Below are 24,556 nucleotides of genomic sequence, written 5' to 3'. Positions count from 1 at the left end.
TGGATGTAAGTCCATTCTCCGTAGTGTATATGGAATGCACTCGAAAGAAAGAAGCCTTTCAGTGTACCTCTTGCAGTGCCCAGCGATTGCATAATAAGAGTCATTCGTAGCAATATTTATTAATTGTAATTTCGGGTGATTATTTTCTATCACTTTTTTTATCTGTTATCCAGATATAAAAGTGAATGTGGCTATATCGCATCTACACGCTTGCCGCATCGCCGTACTCCCCGTCGCCAGCAGCAAGAACCGGAGTCGGCACGCTCGAAAAAACGATGTAAAATTCGGGGGTGCGTGCTGGTGCAAAATTTTACTTTAGATTCGAAATGTACAAGCTTCATAGAATGATGTGGTATAAGTAACTTGGCGGAAGTCGGCGGAAGAATCTACTTTTTTCATACGTTTATGTAAAAAATTGGCTAAAAACAGGCTCCGCCATTTTGTTATAGATCAATGTTTAATGGAGACACAAAATCTTTAAAAACCCTCCAAATGTAAGAAAACGAAGTTATAATTAAGATGGTACAAACAGTTTTGTCAATAAAACGAGGATAAAGTTGGAAATTTTCAGAAAAAATCGAGGGTGGTCGTTTTTCGCTAAATTTGTTCAACTTTGACCTCAAATATATTTTATAACGTGAAGGCACAGGAAAAAAATAATCTGAAAATTTATGCACAGTTTATTTGAAAATATGTTTGCGAATTTCAACTTCCTAGCTCAAAAAAAATCGTTTTTGAGGTCTTGGCCAGCTTTTTTTCGATTCTAGTCCACTCTGCGCCATTCAGATCACTCGAAATGATCGAGATCGAAGTTTAAAATCGAGTTTGGATCGAAACTCGAAAATCATGGCTCTATATCAAATTCTACGATGTTTGAGTGTAAAAGCTAGATTTTCGATTACAATCGATGTCGATTTTTCCATCACTGCTCAGGAGGAATGTACTTAAATATCTTCACAATCGCAGTTAAAAAATTTTCTTGGCGGATGTGGGTTTATGTTTTTATTTGTCTCGATTGTGAAATAAATATCACTTTGTCAACAGCCCTGTGACGTCATGGTGAAGATCCATTCGGGAATGAGAATTTAGGTCTTTCAGTTTCAAAATTTGAACTTTGTCCTTGGTGGTCAACGGTCAAGGGCATGACGGAGGTGTTTTCGCATGAAGTGCCCCGAGCAATCTCTCTTGAGTGGGTCGCCAATGGAAGTAGAAAAGGAAATAGAGGATAGCTCTTCTATAAAGCATAGAGTCATCTTATTTACGTGCTATTTCATAATTTTCTTTTGATTTTTATGACCAATGACTATTTTCAAATAGATGATGCTGAAAAAACGTTGCTGTTTAATCTTCACTCATCGCTAGAGGTTTAGCCAAGAATTTCGTTCGGGGAAGGGGGTCCAAAACCAGGAAGGAAAGCTTTTGAAAAACAGTAGAGGGCTTCATAAAATTTTTAACACTTTTCCTAAGCGAAAAAATTTTATTTTTCACAGAAATCTTTTGTAGATTCATGATTTTTCAATGTTTTGTTTTCTTTTAGGAAGCAAAGTGATTGTGTTTTTATATTTCGGGGGAGGGGGGATCCGGACCCCCTTAATTTCCCCCCTCACTACGCCACTGGTCATCGTATTCCAGTCTACAGATTATCAGTTTTCTTGTATACTCTTTCTATTTCATTTTTCGGAGGCCGCGTATGAGAAATCATTCCATATTTTTCATTATACCTTCCAATTATACAACTGGTTTTCGGAATTACTTTCACAAATACTGATTATACTTTTACTTGTATTGTATATAGTTGAGGCCATCGGTGAATGACTCACGCCAAAATTTTAGCCAAGGAATCGGAATTAGTATATGTCTTCCCTCGTGTTAGTATTTTGATAAACCGCCACTGAAAATAATCAATTATAGGGCATTTCTTTAAATAAAAGCCAAATATATATTTCTAACAAAAATCAGAACAAAAATACGAAAAAATTATAATACTACGCAAAAATAACGACTTTCGTAAACATATTCCGTTGATTTTTTAGCAAATATTGAATTATTTTTGTTTTTATCTCATACATTTCCGCCAATAGGTTCCATATAATGGTAGTTTATTATTATATATCCTCGAGCAAGGACATATGACAGCTCTCAAGAAAATTTCAACCATTTTCAAAGTCATTATTTTAAGGACCTCAACGAATTAGAACTAAAAAATTAAAATTAATACCATAAGTACCTTGTCTTTACAAGATAATTTCAAAAAATCCTTTAAAATTCATTGATATCATAAGTGCATTAACTATATTAGAAATACATCTGTAACTTTTATCACATTTTCATTTTTATTATGTTACCACATTTATGTTTACCTATTATTTATTTATTTATTTATTTATTTCTTCATTTATTTATAGTAATATATTTGTTTATTTATTTTTATTCTCGGATTTTTTTATTTATTTAAAAACTTCTTCTTTCCAAACAAGTGAGCTTAATATGGGACGATTATCATTCAACTCACGCGATAATAACTGGATTCATTGGCTAAAAGTTTGAAAATGATCATGTTAACGGCCCCTACTGTTATTTTGGTCGCATTCCTTACTGTATAGCAAACATTATGTTCGCTTTTTTTAATAAGAGCAAGCCTAGTTGGGAGAGAGCATGGCTGCTCACCGAAAGGTCCCGGGTTTTAGGATGCAGGTATAATCCCATGCGAAGTCTTCCGATAACCCAACAGGAAAAAAATGATAGCACGAAGTTTCCCTGAGAAAAAATTCGGCTCCTCTTGCGCTGAATATGTACCTGAACTTCTCACACCTGTGGCTTACTCATGAGTGAGCTCTACGCTCACCCATCCAAAACAACCTGTCAGTGGGTGAGTGATAAGTGTGAAGATCAAACGGATTCGTAGTGTGGGTAATATGCAAGTACTGGAAAGATTTCGATAAAACGGAAATCATTAAAAAACCTTAAGAAGAAGACGAGTCAACCTAATCGACCGATTAGGCGTTGTAGCCTGATGGAACAACCGTCTAGTGACAAATGGAAGGGCATATCTACAAAGAAAGGCCTCAAATAAGGTATGAGGAGCAGGTGATGAAGGCATCAAGTAGTCATCATTAGAGTTTAAAGATAAGCTGATAATGGAATTGAAGTTGCTTCGCCTAATTAATTCTAGCTGGTATGATTCATGATAATGATAATAAAGCCTGAATCACACGATCATTTTCCGTCCCTCAGAATGATAGCTCCAATGATGGATTCTCTGGACCAAAAGAGTGATCGCGTGAGCCATCATTTTCTCATTCACGCGGTCATTCCCACCGCCCCTTTTTCCATCGATTATTTCGTCATTTTCCGTATTTACAACTGTCAGTCAATTAAAATTCAAGCGTTGCGTTATAATCCCTGTTATCGACCGTGCGATCTGATTGACTGAAGGACTGTGCCAGATATGGTTTCAGCAACGGAAAAAGGGACGTACCGAGTGAAGGGAAAATGAATGGAAATCCCATCCCTCGAGCCATCGCGGAAAACAATCGCGAGCAACTGTAATTTTTTCCTCCATCATTGGAGCGATCTTATGCAAGAGTTTAAAGACAAGGTTAGCGAGGAATCTGATTTAGAGTGTTGCGCTTTACGGCGCGGAAACGTGGCCACTTCGGAAGGATGACGAGAGAAGACTGAAGGCTTTGGAGATGTGGTTGTTGAGAAGAACGGAGGAGGAAAAGTGGACGGAGAGGAGAAGGAACGACGAAGTTTCGGACATTGTGGATGAGGGGAGGCACCTTTTAGATGAGGTACGGAGGAGACAGAAGGTATGGATGGAGCTAGTACTTAGCGGGAAGGGGATGTTGAAAACAGTGTTAGCGGGTAGAATGTTAGGCAAACGAGGGAGAGGAAGGAAGAGAATTGGATTTTTAGATAGAATGAAAGGGAATAGGTCTTATTGTGAATTGAATACGGAAGAACATGAAGAAAGGGGAGTCTGCAAGAATGCATCTTAAGAACTCCATTGAGACATACCTTAATCGGTAGAATACTTTTATGAAATGAATGAGTTGGGGGCATCGCTGGAGTTGTCCCCCGGCAGGGATGGAAAAAATGATCGCGTGACTCCGGATTAAGTAATGGTAGTATTTGTGAATAATGATGATTATAAGGTTCTCATTCAAGAAAACAGCCTTGGCCTTGGCTGTGATTGCAGCGCTCCCCTGACCTTGACGGAGAGACACCTCAACAGCGGGGGAGGGGCAGGAAAATATGATGAAGCAGAGGTAACGGCTGCTCGCATGTCAATCATTACGCTTCCCTCACCTCCGCTATGTCCGAAACAGCAGTTACGGACTTCAGGGGTGGGAAGGGTAGGGAAAGACGCTCGCCGCCGCGATTTGCCAGTGTTCTTCCATCCGTCATCCAACCGACAGCCTTGCCTTCATTCCATCTACTGATACGCTCTTGATCTTCTGGAACCCTTTGACAGCAGATAGCGTCGCGTCTTCTTCCTCGATCCTTACACGCCTCTATAGTCCGACTTTTGCCGAGGGTCTTCGAACTACTTTTTTCCCGGTACGCTAGCGGCGAAGCTTAGCAAGGTACGTTAATAGGTGTATGTGATAATTAAATAGACGTCCTCAGGGCCGGATTTAGCTGAATAGAGGCCCTAGAATAAGGTCCTTTGAGCTAAACGCGTTTGTCTTAACTAATGCATTTTTATGTTTGTTTATTAATCATTTTCGTAGAATTTCTCCTTGTTTTAGCAGCGAAGTTTAGCAAGGCAAGTTAAAAGATCTGTGTGATAATGTAATAGATGTTCCCAGGGCCATTCAGCTGAAAAGAGACCATAGGCTATTCCGCTTATAAGGCCCTTTGAGCCAAAAGCGTTTATCATCAAGTCAAGTTTACAGTCAAGGGCATGACGGAGAGGTTTCGTGTGATGTGCCGCAAGCAATCTTTCTTGACTATGTTTCCAATGAAATAGAAAAGGAAACAGTATAAAGCTCCCCTAAAAAGGTTAATAGTCATCTTGTTCATATTATATTTCATATTTTTATCGATTAGATACGGTGCTCCAAGAATTTCGTCAGGAAAAATACAGGCAACCTTCAAGAATTATTCTTTTCCCTCTACTTTTACGGTAAATAACCCAATGTAAGCTTGCTCTCCAGTCATTTCTGCAGAATGCATTGCAAAATTCGTTTTGAAAAATAAAAATACGGGTTATTCACTTGATTGTACCGTAGGTGATGCATAAATCTGAGGAAACAAGAAAGGAACAGAAAATAGTGAGCCAGCCAGTTTAGCCAAGGACTTGCCAATAGCTTTGACTTTTCGCGAACAGTATTTGCCATAAAATCTTTTTGATCTGCTTTTAGTCTTTCGTTTGGGAAGTCTTCGCAAGGAATTTTCATGATAGAGACCTTTAAGTTCTCGCCGATTTAAAAGCCATGGAAAGACACACGCCAAGGTCAGGTTTCTCTAGATGAGTTTCCGACACTCGTTAGCGTCTCCTCCATGATTTGAGAGCGGAAATGGTTGATAGAGTTTTTCGTGTCCATTCTAAACATCACGTAGACTAACATTCTCTCGGCTCCTGCGCTTCGACCCATCGGTGGCTCTACCGGGAGCAGTGGCGCAGCGAGGGGGGTTTTGGGGGATAAAACCCCACCCAGAGCTCAGAATTTTTTAAGCTTAATCCATTTTACTTATTTGGATCAGTATTACTTGTAGAATATTTTTAGGGTTAATCAAATATCCCCCAGAAAGCCGTAAAACTCGCCATTTTGAACCATTATTCTTAAAATTTTTCTGGAGGAGGGCCCCCGCAACCCCTTGTTACCCTGGTGGGTATGCAATACTCCCACACCCGTAAGTACTAATTGCTCCTAAAAACCCCCCCTAGCCTTAATTCTTAGCTGCGCCCCTGACCGGGAGTAATTAAGAATTACCCCCACTATTGCATTCCAAATGGCCATTGGTACGCGAAAGCTTTTCCACCTCGAAAAGGTTGTAATCCACGGGTTGTATTCCAAAGCTTTTAGCTGACAGTAGTTTCATTGTTTGGGGTATTCTACCGGTTGTATTAGGTTTACATGGAGACTTTTTATGAATCTCTCTTGCCTACACACTAGGGCGGATCGGAAAAATCGATTTTTTTCAAATCCATCTGGCCCAATGAAAAAAATTTGTGGGACCGATCAAAAATAAGGCCCGAAAAATTTGAGACCTCTATACGTGAACCCCTGACCCTCGCTCAAATGCGATTTAGGGGGGGAGGGTCAAAGTTCTAAAAAAGTAATATTTTATGGCCATTCCCTATGGATTTTGCCGAGTTACTTTCCCTGTGATCGAAAATTTCGTGCATTTTGACGTATCTGCCACCGTTTAGCCACAAAATGCCTAATTTTAGTCCGCGTCCGCGAAGAAAATATTCCAACGCCCACGCAGCGTCGCGGATACAAGAACGGCAGGCGAATCCCGTCCCCTCCCCGCTCGCTTCTTCCCCTCCCACGCCTCGAATACAGCAAAATTCATCCTGCGTGTGCTGCTAGGAGGGCGTTTATCTTTGATAATATAAATCGGAAGATGGTAGAAGGTAAAAAAGGATGCGTAGTGAGACGACTTGTCTCTTATTTGGCGCCTCGTCGGCGTTAAACAAATCGATGTTATCAGCTTTTAGAGAAGTGATGAAATATTTTTAGATCCGAGAACGCAGGAAAGTAGGGCAGTAACTCGGCAAAATCTATAGGGAATGACCATAAAATATTACATTTTTAGAATTTTGACCCTCCCCCCCTAAATCGCATTTGAGCGAGGGTCAGGGGTTCACCTAGAGGTCTCAAAATTTTCAGGCCTTATTTTTGATCGGTCCCACAACATTTTTTCATTGGGCCAGATGGATTTGAAAAAAATCGATTTTTCCGATCCGCCCTACTACACACCCCTTCCAATCTGAACTTTATGAGCTTTATAAATTTACATACAATGTCCATGAGAAACAGTTTTCCCTCCAAAAAATAAACGCTCTTTATAGTCGTATTTTGAATTGGTTGTTGCATTGATAAAGAGCGCATGACGTCAATGTCATTTTTTTCTCCAAATTTGCAAGGTTTCAATTTCATTGATTATCGATCGATTATCGCCTTATCGACCAATTTCATTGATTTGTTACCATAACGAATTCTAGTATGCTGACAACATTTCCTGTGGCTGCTGAAGCAATTTGTTGATTTGACAGATCATTGAGGACAAATCGATGCTTTATTTTACGGCAATTACTGGGTCAGAAAATGGATTTTGTAGTGAATAATTTTTATCAAACTCTCTCATTTACCGTGTTTTATTGCAGAGAGGCGGCTGTTGGATCAGACGTGGGCGTCCGGTTTCAGATGGATCGCTGGTCGGGGCACGTTGCCGTGGTGACGGGCGCCAGTTCTGGCATTGGCGCCGCCATCGCCCAAGAACTGCTGCGGCACGGCATGCAAGTGGTGGGCGTGGCCCGAAGGGTCGAAAGGGTCCAGGTGAGAAAGATAAACCAATAGGGTGGTTTCCTATTATTTTTTTATTGCCTTAATCGAAAGATTATTACTCCTGGAGTACGTATTTCACGCTTTTAGATTTTTAAATGACAATATCTATTTTTCGCGGTTAAATGAAAAGTGAAAAATTTCAAGCGCGCAAAAACGCGACGCTTAAGTATGAATGCCGGGAAATATCTCCGTACGTCGTATTTCTGGTTCCCCCTCCCGCCCGGTGAAGTGACCTTGAGGCGAGGCTTAGCGCTGATACGTCGCAGGCTGCTAGGGGGTAGCCGAGTACCTTGCTGGATGGCAGCACTTGGCTTAAAAAAGGTTTATTAATACCTTATAAAACGAAGAAAACTTTCCGACCTTAGCCAGTTTTAATAGGTGATTATTAAGACATGTTTCCCTGAGCTCTGTGCCTCATGCATGCAATGGTAACCTCAGACGATGTATAACTCCTATCCTCTCGTGTAGAAACTAGGTCCCTGTGACGTCATGTGGAGTGGAATCGCATGGGCGCCAATCTGGCCTTTTTCAAATGAGGATAAAATTTGACCCTTGCCATTCGTCTAAACCGGTATTTCAAAAACCAAATAATTTGTGTATTATGAATACACTAATGGTGGGTAACGAATCGCAATCAATGCCTTTCGTTTTCTTTGATGAAGGAAACTACCCTATTTACCGATTGATGACTGCCAAGTTCTGAAGGGTTCTCCAACCGCGTCTGTCGTTGTTATAGTTGACTACAGTTTCGAGAGCCATCCTGCTTTCGTCTTCAGGTCGAAGGCGAGTAGTGTTCGAGCAGACTTTCTGGTGCGCCGAAGGCGCTTGAAGAATTGTTTCGGTAGCCAATGGCCACCACTACCAATGTTGTCAGAAAAATAATTCTAATAAAAGAGACTTTTGTTTGCGTGGCAAGTGTAGTGTATTTTTTGTGAGAATAGGAAGCTAAAAATCTAAATGACTGTTCGTAAAACTTGAACAACTAAAGCTTGGAAAATAAATAAAAACAATAACAGGAACGAATTAAATTATGGCGTAGATATTTTTTTAAAGGTTTCTGACGGTTTTTTAATAGATTTTCTAGTTTTATATTATAGTCCTTTTCATTTTCGATATTTTTAATTATTTTGCGGATTTTCGAAATTTTTAAAATTTTCTCTTTTGTTTTCTAACGTATCTTTTGGGTGAGAAGTGTTGATTTACCGCCGCCTTATATAGCACTGGCCGTCCTCCCTCTGTGAGCTGATAGGTCAGTACTCTCTTCCACACGTTGCTGATTGAGTAGCCATTATCCATGTTAATATTTGGTGTTAAATGGATTTTCCTCAGGCAGGTCGGGGAAGCATTGACAAAGTAGCCTGTAGGAATTTGCGGACTTGATTTCTTTAAAAATTACAAGTGAATTCAACTCTGAATTCGTGGTTTAATCGGGATTATCGCCAAATCTTCTCACTGAACAACTTGCCACTTTTAAAACGCGTCGTGATATTCAAATAAATACTTATCTATAATCCGTCCAAATAGGTGTTACCACAGCAACTGATGACGAGAAAGGCAGTAATGTCATAAAATTAAAGTAGGTTCAAAGTGTTATCGATTATAGCTAAGTTATAACTGTGCCCCTTTATTTTTTTGGTAAAAACGAATCCCAATTCCTATCTACCTGACAATTTACTTCTTTCATTTTAAGAATGATGAAGATAAAATGGAACGACCGAGTAGATATTGAAGATGTGCTGAGAAGAGTGGGAGAAAAGATAAAATCATCTAAAAACCTGAAGCAGAAGACGGGACAACTTAGCAGGCCGCATTATGAGACATGATGGCATGATGAAAACTACAGTGAAAGGACAGGTTGAAGGGAAGAATGGTAAGGGACGACCCCGAATGAGTTACATAGGTTAGGTATGAAGGATGAAAAAGAGAAGAAACACGTCGCCATGAAAAGGCTAGCGGATAAGAGAGAGGAATGGAGAGCTGCGTCAAACCAATCTTATGATTGTTGACTAGTGATGATGAAGAATGTCGATATGGGTTGTTTTATAACTTTAAAGGAGGGTTATAATGTTATCGATTATTGCTAAATTATTACTATGACCCTTCCTTGTTTTTGAGAAAAAACGATCCCCAGTTCCTCTCTCTCTCTCTCTCTCGCTCTCTCTCTCTCTCACTCTGACAATATACATATATTAAATTTGATCGTTCCTATTGGGTATGGATATGTATTTTTGTTTTAAAATTATGTTGTTTGCATCAAACTGAAAGATATTTTTTACCAAAATAATATCGAGCCATTAACCAGAAGTAAAGAGAGACCTTTATGTCACGAAAAGTTATTACCTTATCCCTAAATGAGGTGAATGAAGCTCTCTGCTCGCACTTTGGCAGTTATATCAATGCAAACTTGAGCTAAACTCGTAAAGCAATCCCTTCATGCACCCATAGATGTGTTTTCCGGTAAATCATGATGTGAAGACTCACTTTTCCTCGTTGATAGAAAAAAGAATACCTCCATGAGGAAGGTCACTTACGTGAAAAAAAGTTGGCCTTGACCTTCCCAATTGTGAAGCGGCGCGGACTCTCCGAGCCATACGTTGCGCTTCCCCAGCACGTACTCATGCCTTTCACTTTCGCGTATGATTGATCACTGCTGGAGTTATTACTGGCGAAAATATAGTGATAGCCTCCCCTATAAAAAATACGTGAAAGCGGAATTATTTATTTTCATTGACATCGACCAGCAATACTGATATATCTCACTCAGCTCCCCATCTAGTTAGCTTATTCAGTGAATGGCTCTCACAACGACATAATTGACTCGTTAATAAATATCTCACCGTGGATTTTCACTGCTGAGGCCTTCTACTTGAATTCATTGATGGTTTGTCTGATGTAAACATTGAAAATACGAGGGAAAGGGAAACCCTTGTCTTACTCCATTCTATTTTTTGTTTTGTTTTGCAGAAGGAATTACTAGGTTTACAGCACACCTATATTTAGTTTCCAATTGAATTTTCATTCTCATCAAGATTTTCTACGGACGTAACTGTGGTAGGAATATTTTCATTTGCTATACGAATAATTTTTGTAAATATGTCTAGTAATGCCATGTAAATAAAAGTTCCTGAACAGAATCACACATAAGGAGATATTTTGATTTGCTGAGGCCAAGGGACACTCATCTCACCGTGGTGGATGCCACAAAAGAATTGCGGATTATATTATTTCTTCTTTGAAATGCACTTTGACTTAGAACTTTTCGAAGGCGTAGGCAAAAATTATATTTACGTATTTCTTTGTTTATATTTATCACACAATTTTGTCTTTTTTCTCGGGAATCTTTAGAAGTTGTATTTTACAGACAACGAGCGAAATTTTTATCGTTTGTGAACAAGTCATAAATTGTTTAAATCATGCTCCAAGTGTAAAAATTCCTTTGAATGGCAGTGGCGAATTTAGAGAGGGGTCATGGGGGTCATGGCCACCCCCCCCCACCAAATTTCATCAAAAATTGTTATTTTTTTTAAAGTATAAATAGCTTTTGTATCCATGTAAAAGAGTAAAGTGAGGGTGTAAGCAAATGCATGGCGGCAAGTATCAAACGTGAGAGAATTTTGAGTTGTATTTATCGTAGAGCGTATCGCATTTTTAAAAACATTTTCGCGGGAGAACGCCCCTCTCTCCCAGATCCATAGTCCACGGACCCAGGTCATGAGCCCTTCCCCACTCCGAAATTTGATGCATAATCTGCTCCTGCCCTCGAAATTGATGTCACGATTTTTAAGAGTTGTTCTACCACGCCGGGTAAATTTAATGAAAATGGGGATGCCGGAAACGGGCCACCCGCCACACATACTATGACTTACTGTCTGTAAAAAAAGCAAAACACCAGAGTTTGAAGAGCTCGATCGTCTAAACGAGTAAATCAATATCAATGCAACAAAGAGCATACGAAATATAATTTATTTCTACGCTGGATAATTTACTTCAAAAAATTTTCCGCAGAGCAACAGCGACAACCAAAGCTCAAAACAAGAATAAATATCATACGATATTGAATATACTGCTGATATTTAACGGGTATGATCTACGTACTTGCATTACTTACACTCTACGTCACACAACATTACCAATAAATTTTAAATTGACCCATTGGTTTCAAAGTTAGCAGAGATTTGCGTTATTTACAACAAATCTATCATTTTTTGTGGTATAAACATTTGTTTTCTGCCAATTGTCAATAATATGTCTGGCTTTCTTATATCAAAATTCAAAGTTATTGGAACGAAAACTGCGGGAATACCAAGCGCTCAAAGTGGGGCAACATGATTTTACGCGGAAAAAACGGGTACTTTTTTTGGAAAAAATTAAGTACAAGTAATACTAAAGCGCAGAAATTTTTAAAAAGTAAATTATCCAACGTAGAAATAAATTCTCTTTCGTATGCTTTTTGTTTCATTGATATTTATTTACTCGTTTAAACGACAGAGCTCTTAAAACTCGGGTGTCTTCCTTTTTTAACAGACAGTAAGCTTGAAAGTCACGCTTTGCCACTAGTCATTATGCTCAGGTTTTGAAACAGAGAAATGGCTAATTCTGTCATTATCATAAGTCATCAATCCTGTTATTGGTTTGACCCAGCTCTCCATTCCGCTCTGCTATCCGCTAGCCTTTTCATAGTGACTGACATATTTCTTCTCTTTAACATCCTTTACAACCTACTTATCCTGTGTCATTCATTCGGGGCTACCCCCTTACTTCCCTTCCCTTCCACCTATCTTTATACGATTGTTTTCATCAGGTCATCATGCCTCACAATGTGGCCAACTAATGGTGCGAAAAATCCACGGAGAAAATATCATTCGCCTTGACCGGGAATTCTCCTTTTTTTCTACGTGGATTTTTCGCAAAATTTGTGCATTTCGGGTGATTACGTATGGTTATCACCGGTATACTTAAATTAGTGGCCCAATAAGTTTCTTCGTCTTCTTCTTATGGTTTTTAGAAGACTTCTATTTTCTCCGAGACGCAATTCTAATGAAAAGATATTATTTCGGCTCTGACTGCATATCCACGCATAATTCAAGTCGCCGACACTTCTGTTCAGGAGTACATTTTCCCATATGATCGAATCATGATGTCGCTGCATTAACATACGCCGCGTCACGACGCAATACCAATCGAGAATTCTTGCCGCGTGTCATGCGACGGCTTGAACTGTCTGCGGCTCCCGACAGAGTCAATTGAAGTCAGTGAATGCTCATTAGAATGCGTCAATTTTGGAGTGCCGAGAGACCTTGTGCGCGGGTACGAATGTGCATATAGACTGGTTTTGGTGGTGGTATAAATGGTTAGGAATGGTGATCACTCGGAGTGAATGACATGTTTCCTGCATAGCAATGCGTGGCATGAGAAAGAGTTCACATTATTTTATCTCATCTACATCTACAAAATACCCTGAGATCCACCTCTAGGGTTTTTTGGCAAGGGGTGATCAATCACCAGTATGCAACTGGACTCCCACATGCACACCACACGGTCAAACAAACGTCACGCATACTTACAAATTATACTACCACACGCTGATATAATAATTACAAAATTCAGAAACAAGTATTAAGTTTTACTTAAGTTAGTAGGCTACACTACAAGTCATCGAAACTATTAATGAGTTCTAACGCTGCCGTTATAATCTCTTATTGATCGTGGAAAAAAAGACATTCTGAATCTGTCTGTTCTACAGTCTATCTCTCTTATTTTATTTATACGATCTGATCTTCCGTAGTATGTTGGCGTTCGTAAGATATGGCTAACTTCGTTAGAAAAGACACTGCTCTTGAATTTATCTAAAAGATTTAGTCTATTTTTCAATCTACGGTCTGACGGAGATTCCCATCCGAGTTTATCTAAGAGGTCAGTTACACTAACAAGACTATCATCTTAACGACCTTTCATGTATCTGGAATCTTTGCACGCGTTCTAATTCTATCTCGTCTGTAATCTCTGTAATATCTATGGAATTGGTGTTCGCATTACGTTAATTTCCTTCGAATAATTTCATATGTATTTATAATGGAATCGGCACGTCGCAAACATATTGACAAAGCACGGTTGCTATTGGTTCAACTCTTTAAATAAACTTTGCGCTGACGTACTGATGAAACAAATACAACTTTCACTGTAAAAGTGAACTGATTGGTTTGCAAGGCAAACATGTTAAGCGATTACATATTTTTAAGAGATATTTATATTCTGTCTAGATAACTAAAGGTCTCTTTGAAAATTTTTCAAATAAGGTGTTTTCATTCAAATTCAAGCAGGGGCTTATTTATTTGTATTTATATATAAATAATTTGTAAATAGAAAGCTGCTGTTTGTTTTTGTAGGATTTTTCAAGGTTGCGAAAAATTTCCCAACTCTACACAATTTTGTGATTTTTAAATAATTTAAAAGTACATTACGCTTCCTACGAAGCATGTCACCAGAGTAATATTTTCTAATGTCCTTTTCAAATATCTTTGCCACTGGCCCAGTCGTGCAAGTTCGGAATGTTTCGAGTGGCGTCGCAGAAGGAGGTGGGGCCTTCGACACAAGGAATGTAGGATGGGGAGAGGGACTAGGGCGTTGTCAAGTTTACTCAAAAGACTTTCAGTGAATCGAAACGAAAGACTGTCTCAAAAACCGTTTTTCCAACAGCCATATGGCCCATGTGGCTCATTAGGAAGGTTGGAAAAGGTTGGCTATCTCCTCGATGGAAGGGATTAACCATTTCCTATTCCTTCCTTCACTTGGGATTCCTTATTTTGACCATTTTCAAGGGCCGTTGGAGAGCAATCACCACGGCACAACAGGTGAACGAATGCAACGGACGTTTGGCAACATAGCTCACGAAGCGCACACCACGGAGGTTTGGAAGCGACTGAATTTCAAGGAGGCTTAATTCCGTCTATTGCGTCTTGGTTGGTTTTCAGGAAGTGGCGTGCCCTCCGCCCTCACCCGCAAATAACTTCAACCTGTCTCTCAGTCGCAAAGATATTTGAATACAACCATAGTAGCTCATCTCAATTATTTCTCTCCATGCTCATAGTCATGGCATAGAATGGTACACTAATGGTTAGCGCGAGTTCCCTCTGCTTTTAACTCCTATGCTCTCCCGAATTTTATTCCAGGAGTTGGCTTCGAGTGTGCCGGGGGCAAAGGACAGACTGCATGCCGTCAAAGGTGACGTCAGCGACGAGGCCGACGTCGCGAGGGTTTTCGAATGGGTTCGAAAAAAGTTCGGCAAGATCCACGTTCTCATCAACAACGCAGGCATCGCCAGGAACGTTCCGCTTACTGGTAAAACCTTGATCACGATCTGAATGCTAACTATACTCTTGCACAAGAGTGATCAATGATTTCTTGGTCCATTTGATTGCATATTCTAACGACTATTTTTTTGTTTAATTTTAAATTTTATCTTGAATTACGTGTGACACAATGTGGTGGAAGTTATTAATATTAGTTAAATAAGACCCCTAATACCGGACTCGTACTCTCAAACACCACGAGGGTACCACGCGCACGTGATACCTCACCTAGGAACCTTTCTCCAAAAAATCTCTCCAAGGAAACTTTAGTCCTCGAAACCTTAAAAAAAAGACCCATACTCCCACAACCTTCTTTATCCCCACTTTTCGACACCCAAACCCCACTCTTCCTGTTAAACCCTCCCCTTTAGCATTAGGACATACTTAAGGAAGAACTTGGCTGCGTATGATGCACTTGAGAAGGATTTGTAACAATAAAACGCTTCGAACTAAAATAAATTCAGAGGAAACATTACATTGTCTTCTTTGGCTAACATTAATTTTTTCGTTACCTTTAATTTTTTATGGTTAAAATATTCCTATGCTTAGTTTTATTGTTGAATGTTTTATGTTTGGACGTGAGAGCAAAGGGGAAGGTTCGTTGGAAGAAAAGGAGAAGAGGGTGGATGCAAAAAGAGTAAATCCGTTGGGTAAAAGTTTAATGTATTGTGGAGATAATATGCATTGAAAGAAAAACTAGAGTCTGACGCTACAGACGTAGATTTGGGACACTCTTTCCTGGCGACGAGGATAGGATGTTAGTAAAAGTCCGTAATTGCGAGGACAAAGTTTGTATGAAGTATTGAAGGAAAGTGCGAAAGCCATATTGGAGGAGCTGCTAACTTTTACGTCTAGTATTCTAGTCTGGAAGAGGCTCTCTGAGGGGGATTGCGTGGTTAGTAGTCCTGGATGATGCGGAAAATCTCAAAGTGCTTCACGTGAATATAATAACGAAATATGATAAGAGGAAAAATTGGCAGCAGAAGTAAATTTTTTATCGCAAGACTCGGACAGAGAGAAGATTAATCAGGAAAGGAGAAAAGGGAGAGGAAATTAAGGAGGGAGCAAAAAGAATAGTGAGGGAATTTATGCAGGAAAAAATATTGCGTTGTAGAAATAAAGTGAATTGGAAGTAAAATAAGAGTCTGACCAGCGGAAAAGCCAGAAATTTCGTTCGGGTGGGGGGTCCAAAACCAAAGAGAAAATTTTTTGAAAATCAAGGTACTAAGTAGAGGGTTTTAAACTAATTTTAACACTTTTCATTCTCGAAAAAACTTCATTGGTCAAAGAAATCTTTTATGATGTCATGATTTTTCAATATTTCATTTTCCTTTATGAAGTAAAGTAATTGTGTTTTAATATTCCGGTGGGGTCCGGACCCCCCTGCCCTCCGCTGAGCCAATGAATCTGACGTTGCAATATGAACAGGTGCGCCCAAATATTAATAAGAAGGCGTTTATTTTTGATCGCTTAAGGAGGTTTTGCCGTGATCGAATAGCTAATAATAGGTATTTTTTGCATAATCTTCAACAGCCATCAATCCAACAGTTGGTTTGACGCTGCTCTCCACTTCTCATATCAGCTAATCTTTTGATACCCATGTAAGTCTTCTGCTGTCCATCTTTATGTATCGGATTCTAGGCCCTCATCTGCAGTTCATACCTTCTGCCTGTCTTTCTACGATAATTTCAATCAGACCATTGTGTCCGTCTCATGATGTGACCGATTAAGTTGTCCAATTTCCGCATATTTATAAAAAAATATTTTTTCTTTCATGATGATATCAATCACAGTCAAAACTTTTGTTTTTTATGCATAATTTTTAAAATTTATGCCTCATATATTAAACTAAAAATTGTAAGTATTTAATGCGCCAAACATAGCACAATTTCCATGTAAGTCAATGCTTTTGAGACGTGGGATTTTGAAAAAAATATTTTTTCCCAGATGAAATTTGCAAGTACCTATGAGGTAATTTATCTTTCCAGTTTAGAACAGAAAATTCAAATGGTTTAATTTTCAGGAAAAAATAGTATTATGCAGCAAATTCAAAAATGATGTCCTCTTTTATAGTCTCCAATAATATATATTCTGAGTGCTACAGGGTAATTGGAGATAAAAATTATGGCAATTTATTCAAAGCATTTTATATGATAGTATTTTGTCGGGAGCACCTGTGTAAATTTGCTTTATTAAAATATTTTTGGGTAGTTCATTTGTCAAATTACACCCCTGGTAGGTAGGACGTATTTATTTTAGTACATTAATGTCCTAAAATTAATACGCCTTACAATTGTAGCGAAGGTTAAGGTATAAAAAGCTCTCTAGTCACATTCAAAATGGAAGCAACAGCCATGTACTTCATCTTCCTCGAAATCTCTGCTTTACGCAGGTAGCGCCAACATGACGGACATGCGTGCCGTGTTCCAGACGAACGTGTTCGGGCTCCTCTATTGCACGGACGCCGCGTTGACGCTGATGAAGGATACCGGAGTCGACGACGGGCATATCATCCACCTGAACAGGTGAGCAGCGCAGTGCATCACAGCGCAATGGGTCGGACTATTCGCCCAATTGGGGGGAGCACGTGAGCACATGCCCCCCCCCCCCCCCCAGACACTTTAAAATAAGCAAGATTTTTAATACGGTCCCATTATCATTGCGTTCGTTTTGTATTATGGGGTATCCTTGTGCCCCCCCAGAGCAAAATCCTGGATATGGCCTTGCTTGTGCCCTCCCAGAAATAAATCCTGGATCCGCCCCTGAAACCAGGGTTACGGATGTTCTAATTTTTGTCGTGGCTTTTGATAAATATCGAAAATTTCATGAAAAACAAGTCTCTTCACCTGGTTATCATTAATTTGTGGTGCTCGTCGCCATGGATTGCAGCATCACCGGCCACAGCGTGGTGCCGTTGCCTGGCAACTACGTGTACGTGGCGTCCAAGTTTGCGGTGACGGCGCTGACGGAAGGACTGCGCCGGGAACTGCGTGACGCCAACTTGAAGACTCGTATCACGGTCAGTGCTAGAATAACAATTTAGAGAGGAATCTCTGCGCAACGTCACACTCATAGTGTGGTTTCTTAGAGTAAATTTATGTATACTAGAGCGTTCTAGGTGTTGTTTAACAAACAAAAGCTGGAGCTATCTCTGAATCCCCCAAATTCGATCCATTATCGGATATGGAAGAAGTTTGAAGGTATAATAATTTCAAGAAAATAAATAATTTACTGTAATAATTAATAACTGTGAAATAAATAATTTATTGTAAAAAATCATTTACTTTAACTTTTTAAAATATCAGAGCTAGCTTTCTCAGAAAAGTTCACAAAATATATTTTATTATTAAAAGAGTTCTTTATTAAAAATGCATGGGTTTTTCATACAAATTGAATTTAAAATCAGCAATGATCTCAGAAAAAACTTACTCATATGAAACCAAAATATGACTTATAATACATAATATGGTTTTCATACAAATAATTTTAATGCTAAAAACATTTCATGGATCATTTTCAACGTTAAACAACAAAAATATTCTGATGAAGAGAATGAAATTTACCCTAATTAATTGCTACCACTTAAATGCAAAGCCTACTCTTATTTTCTTTACAGGGATTTCTTATTAATGCACAACTTGATGTTTCGTGTTATTTTATCTTCAAATTGATGAGCAAGTGGTTTATTTCGTAATTGATTTGATTTTACGTATTAATTTCCTTTTTGAACAGTTCCAGTGCATTGCAGAATAAACAGCCTTTCAATGAGATAAATAGTTGTTTTTATTTTGACTTTAATGTTTACTTTGTGCGCAGGCGCGTTTAGCTTTTCTATCGAATTATATAAATTTCCTTCGTAATAATCTAACTAATACTAGGAATTAGAAAACATATGCACGACATTACAGGTAAGATGGTTTAACAATAGATTAGTGAGTGTTTGTAAATATGCTTGCGGGAGGCAAGAGGCTCCATGTTGTAAATGTACGAGGGGGTCAATAAGTAATGCAACGTTCGGAACTACGTGAACTATTGTCAGGAGATGCATTCACACTGCTAGTTCGGCCATCTAACGATTTGATCGTCGGATCATTCTTCCTTATAGAATGATTCTCCTAAGTTGTTAGAATAGCAATGGCTGATGCCTGGTTTTGCTGTTGGTAGGACCCGCCCGCCAGGAAGCTGTTTAACAGAAAGCATTGGTCGCATTTGACCGGTCATATTTTATCCTTTTCGCAGACGCTTTGTTAGCCTGAAACACACAGTGTCATTTATAAATGTTTAGGGAATCTAAAAGCCTTTGTGCCGTTTTCGGTGATGAAATAAATAAATATAAATAAATAAAATAAAGTAAACACTTAAAAAATTTTTCGTATCTTAAGTATAAAAATATTACCTCAGAAAACATTGACGATAGGATTTCTTATTTGAAGAATAGTTAAATTTCAACAAGTATCTGGTCTATTTACTCTCAAAATATGTATATGCTTACGCAGATAAAAAGAAAGAAATAGTTCAGGAAAATAGACCGAAAGGGCAATCTTGACAGGAAATGCCACGTCTGCATTTTTATCCTTCGTAACATGCATCTCCAAATCTTCCTGGGGGGGGCACAAGCAAGGCCGTATCCAGGATTTTGTTCTGGGCACAAGGATACCTCGTAATACAAAAGGAAAGCAATGATAATGGGACCGTATTAAAAATCTTGCTTAATTTAAATGGTCTGGGGGGGCACGTGCCCTCGTATACCCCGCCTATGCCATCCCCCCTCCAAATCATATTCCTAGTTACCTCACTGATATAAATAATCTTGATTTCCAGAAAGGAGGACATTTTCCAATTCTTAAAAAATCCATCCGGACGAACATATAAAAAGGAGTACATGTCCGGACTAATCCAGGCATCTGGTCACCCTATGCATTACCATATTTTAAACGTCGTTGATTCAATTAATAATAGCTAATGAAGAACACTAACTACACTCTGGGGGGCATACTCCTGGACTCGCACATTGGAGTGTTGCATAACAATACGCAAGTCCTTGAGCATGCTTCCTTTCTCACTATTTGGCTGCCTTTGATTTTCTTACCAGCGAGGAAACCCGAAGAATGTTTATTCGTGTATTTATACCTTTGAAATGTGAATATGTGCTTCGCAGTGCATAAGCCCGGGGTTCGTGAGGACCGAGATAGCGAGTGCGGGCGGACAGATGGAATTGGACCAAATGATAACCAGCATGCCAGCGATGCAACCCTCTGACATCGCCCATGCGGTCATCTTTGCCATGTCGGCGCCGCCAACCGTACAGGTGAGAATGTGCTCCTCGACAATCAAGAAATTCTTCTGACCAGTGGCGTAACTATAGGGGGGGTGAGGGGATGTATCCCCCACTCCCTAAATCCTCAGAGATATCAAAAAATTATTTGAAAACCTTGTCTGGATTTGATACATAATAACTGAATCTCCTAAAAGTTAACTTTTAAGTGCCAAAATGATGTAAAATGCATTTATTTTCAGGCATGTTATTTTTCAAAAATTTTCCTGAAATAGGAGGGGGTTTCCTGGGGGTTAGGCCCCACTAACCCCTCTCATCCCCCCCTCAAAGCCCCCATTTCCCCCCCAAAGCTCCCTCGTCCCCCCAAAGCATATTCCTAGTTACGCCACTGCTTCTGACTATTGTCCACCTTAACTAAAATTATGTTAACACGCTGCGTGGAGATGGCGAGAATTCTCGTAATTTTTTCCCGAGCGTTCCGGATGGATAACGAAGACTCCCGTCATTTAGGCGCGCCAACGTGAACAATTTTTTAAAAACATGCTATAGGTATTTGGTGGTGCATTTTCATTTGTTGTCCGTTACTTGGAACGGATGGGCGTATCGTTGTTTTTCATTAATCATGGTTATATTTTTAACATTCGCTTTTTAACCATGTTTTAAACCAAAGGCAGTTGCCAAAAATTGGCACATATTTCCAATCTCAACACCTCTACCCAGGTTTGTCGTTCTTCTACATTTAATACCCCAGTACGCAACGCGTTAATCTTGGACGTTCGACCACTGTTGGTTCAAAGGAAACTTCATTATATGGGGTGAGAAAAATTTTCACCAAATTTTAACCCTGTATAGCTGATGCCAGTACGAACCAAAATTACTGATGATTTTTCGCTCGAAAACGCGCCATTTTTTAACTACAGAAACATGGGCTTAATCAGCAAGGGGTAGCTGCCCCCCTCTCCCCTAGAAGCAAAAAGTCTTTAAGCAAAATCAGTACTGAATTGAAACGAAAGTATTCAATAAATTTTTTTTAAACCTACAAAAAATGCTTTGCATTACTATAAGATATGAAACTAAAATAAAACTATTTTTTCAAGGAAATAATGTCATAAACTAATAAAGCGCTGTTATAATTTTCTTAAAATGTTGGTTTCATTCACCTTTTCCATGCTAAAATGTCACAACTTTGCTTGCCCCCCCTCTCCCCCCCCCCCCAGTTATGATCCTGGGTATGCCCTTGTACAGAAACTTTGAGCCAAATTTCCACGCCGCTCATTGGCCGCGAGTTTGTCCTGTTTCCGGATGCTTTTGGATCTCCGGCAATCAAAGTATTTGAAGTCATGAGTTGTCCAGAATATCCGACAGCAGAACAAACTCACGGCCAATCCAAGTGCTTGGCTCCGAGTTTCTTTTGTTTAAAAGCGGTGGGTTTTTGACATAAACGCCATTAGTTACCTATTTTGGATCCTTCTGGCATCAGCTGTCCATGGCTAAATTTTCCTCCACATTTTATCATAGTTTTACATAAACAACATCACAATATGCTGTACCTTTGCGTTAATATTGTAGGTATTAATGGCTTAATTACTTCTACAAGAAAAAATCACCCATTTCATAATTTTTGTTCCCATTGTAATGAATAAACATAATAATTTTTAGCGGTATTCGGGGAAAGCACCAAAACTAGTAACTTAGAAATCAATCCGTCAATAGCAACCGAAATTAGGGTAATTTGAGATGAATAACTTGTACTTCCACCAATATCATTTACCTCCTTCATTGCAATTTCTGCCCCGCTTTCTATGTCGGCCAATGCACCACCCCCCTCAATCTCAGAATTAATAATCACCGCACCTCCTGCTGCCCATCATCCCCCCACGCATCTCTACCAGTGTTTGTCCACACACATTGTTTGTCGCACGATTCCGCCTTCAATCAATGCTTCAAAGTTTCAGTCATTGCCTCCCTCCCTCCCACTGACTCCGCCCTCAATCTCCAGACCCTCGAATTGGCGTGCATTTGGCATTTGCCAGCCAATAGCTTTCCGGGTTAGAAAATCGCATCCTAGCGTCTCGTCCTAACCCCCTCTCCCTATACACCTCTCTCCGCTTTTCCCTCGTCCAACACACTCCTTTCCATCCCATTCTTACTTAGGTTGATGAAGAAGTCAGTACTTCGAAAGTTTCCAAGTTTATTTTCCCGTGTGAGTGTTTCTTTTTTTGTTTCTATGTTTATTGATATTTACTTGAACTATTTATATTACGTGCTAGGGGCATCTCATTTTCCTGTTTCAAAATTTTATCTTTAACAATGAAGAACCCTTATCATATTTGTACACTGTGTGCATAGCAAGACTGGAAGCAAGATATAATTCATTTCAATCAATTTTATCTTATGCTTTCAATACCACCTGACAAAGAAAAATTTTCATTTACCCATTTGAACACTCTGTGATATTTTTTGGTACAAATAGGGCACTTTCAAAATTTTCGATTTATTCCCAACTCATTGCCTAATATTAAGAATCTGAAAATCTGAAACCCCTAAGTGTGTTACCAAGTCAATCATCTTCTGTGTCAGTCATTCAGTTTTTGTAGTTTTACAAATATTGACATATATGCAATTCCAATGTTGCAGGTGCATGATGTGATAATCAAGCCTTTGGGAGAGATGATTTGAGGCGGAGATAGCACATGCCGATGTGAGACGGAGCTAACATTCTCCCAGACTCACTTGTTCTTCGTCCTCTGATAACAGTAGTCAACATCAATACTCCTGTTGCAATATACCTTTGGAAATGCTCTGCTTTATCTTAAATGCTATTTTGGTGTGTTCTGAAATTTCTAATCATATAAAGAAGCAACCAACGTCAACCAGCCTTAAAGCATAAATAATGTTCACTAGTGTTGGCACTCGAGCTACCACGGTCCAAGTGATCAGTGCTACAACAAAGTTATAGTTAGATGGTGAGACAGTTGTATTGGTTCCTAGATGTAGCTCTCTCCGATTTGAAAAAATAAGATATGCTATCATTTTATAAAATTACCATTTTCACCACATCATTCCTGCTTTCTGCACTGATATTCTAAGTTTTATGCATTAAATATATTCTTTTTCCTGCCAACTCATAAATTAAATAATGAATAAAAACAATTAATGAAAAATTCTTACACTGCATGCATGCTACTTTACTTCATTACTGATTCTTTTACTGATACTAGCTTCATTACTGATATTTTATTTTATGCTGCAAAATGAGCCTTTGTAAACTGAAGACTTGAGTAGAATTCGTTTTCACCATGGTTAGAGCTCATTGAATGGAAAAAGGAAGCAATTGGATTTCGATGAGGAAAATAAACAGTAATCATCCATGTGCCATACATTCTTCATTGATTTCCTCAGGTAGATTTTAATTCATTTTTTGCGTGAGGTATGCAAAATGTAAAAATTCAGCCCACTCCCATTCCTCTCCCTATTAGGTCCAGAATGTTTGAGGAATAGACAATGCACACTGAAGCTGTGAATTCTGTTGCATGAAATCACCACATCATACTCCAAGATACAAAAGGGAATATTTTACTGAAGATTGCAGCAAATTATGCAGTCAACTAGCTCTTGTGGGACTAGTGTGAAGACATTCCGGCTCTGAGATGATGATTAAACCACTTCAGTAGCCGTATTTTTTGCCATGTGGCTTTAACCCTTGGAGTGTGGGAACATTTTTATATTTTTTGCATGCTGACTGCGGCATTTACCCAAAATTTTTATTTCCTCTTGGATATCTTGCACTTGGATACTTTTCCTCACCATAAGGATCACTAAGGGGCTTAACTCTATTAGACCAGCCCTCGTGGCAGGGGGTGCCTCCTGCACAGGGGGGTCTCTTCTTCACTGGCTGGCAGCTATAATCATGAATTACCGCAGCTCAATGGTTAAAGAATAGAAATTTTGAAGAATTTCAAGATGTTGTTCTGTTGTTCGGATGCATCTGTTATTTTTTTGGATTTATAGATGCATAATTCATCTTCTTCCCTCTGATAAAAATTCAAATCAACTCAAATCAAACAAGATGGCACTTTTCCACACAGGTTTCAAGTGTATGGTTCATTTGCACTGTGAAGTCATTATTAAGTACCCTGAGACTTAATTGTCAGAACGAGTCATTATCAGGTGTACGGTAACTTAATAATCAAAATGCATCGTAAACCAGAAAACTGAGGAAAAATGCTATCTTATTTTATATGCCTCATAAAATCTTCCCATTTAAGCTTACATGAGACAGCTACTCATACTTTTAAATCAATTTGGCAATTCTTAGTCTTTTAGACTACCCTTTAGCTTTTCCACAGGGTCACATAGACTACTAAGTCATTGAATTCTGTGCTTTCACTTAAAATTACCAGACAATG

The 24,556-nt window shown here is 39.0% G+C and overlaps 1 protein-coding gene across 1 annotated transcript; it reads left to right on the top strand.

The window, feature by feature from the left end:
- The first annotated feature begins 4,377 nt into the window (after positions 1-4,377).
- LOC124162193 (farnesol dehydrogenase-like) lies at positions 4,378-23,525 on the top strand. Its single transcript, XM_046538634.1, has 7 exons — positions 4,378-4,589; positions 7,343-7,514; positions 14,693-14,861; positions 17,265-17,397; positions 17,762-17,891; positions 20,031-20,180; positions 22,785-23,525. The coding sequence occupies exons 2-7, from the start codon at positions 7,383-7,385 to the stop codon at positions 22,824-22,826; spliced, it is 756 nt and encodes a 251-aa protein (XP_046394590.1). The 5' UTR covers positions 4,378-4,589; positions 7,343-7,382; the 3' UTR covers positions 22,827-23,525.
- Positions 23,526-24,556: the final 1,031 nt, after the last annotated feature.

Source organism: Ischnura elegans, chromosome 7 (assembly GCF_921293095.1).
Source record: "Ischnura elegans chromosome 7, ioIscEleg1.1, whole genome shotgun sequence".
Taxonomy (NCBI): Eukaryota; Metazoa; Arthropoda; class Insecta; order Odonata; family Coenagrionidae; genus Ischnura; species Ischnura elegans.
The sequence above is the reverse complement of the archived record's forward strand: the minus strand, read 5'-3'. Positions and strand labels throughout refer to the sequence as shown.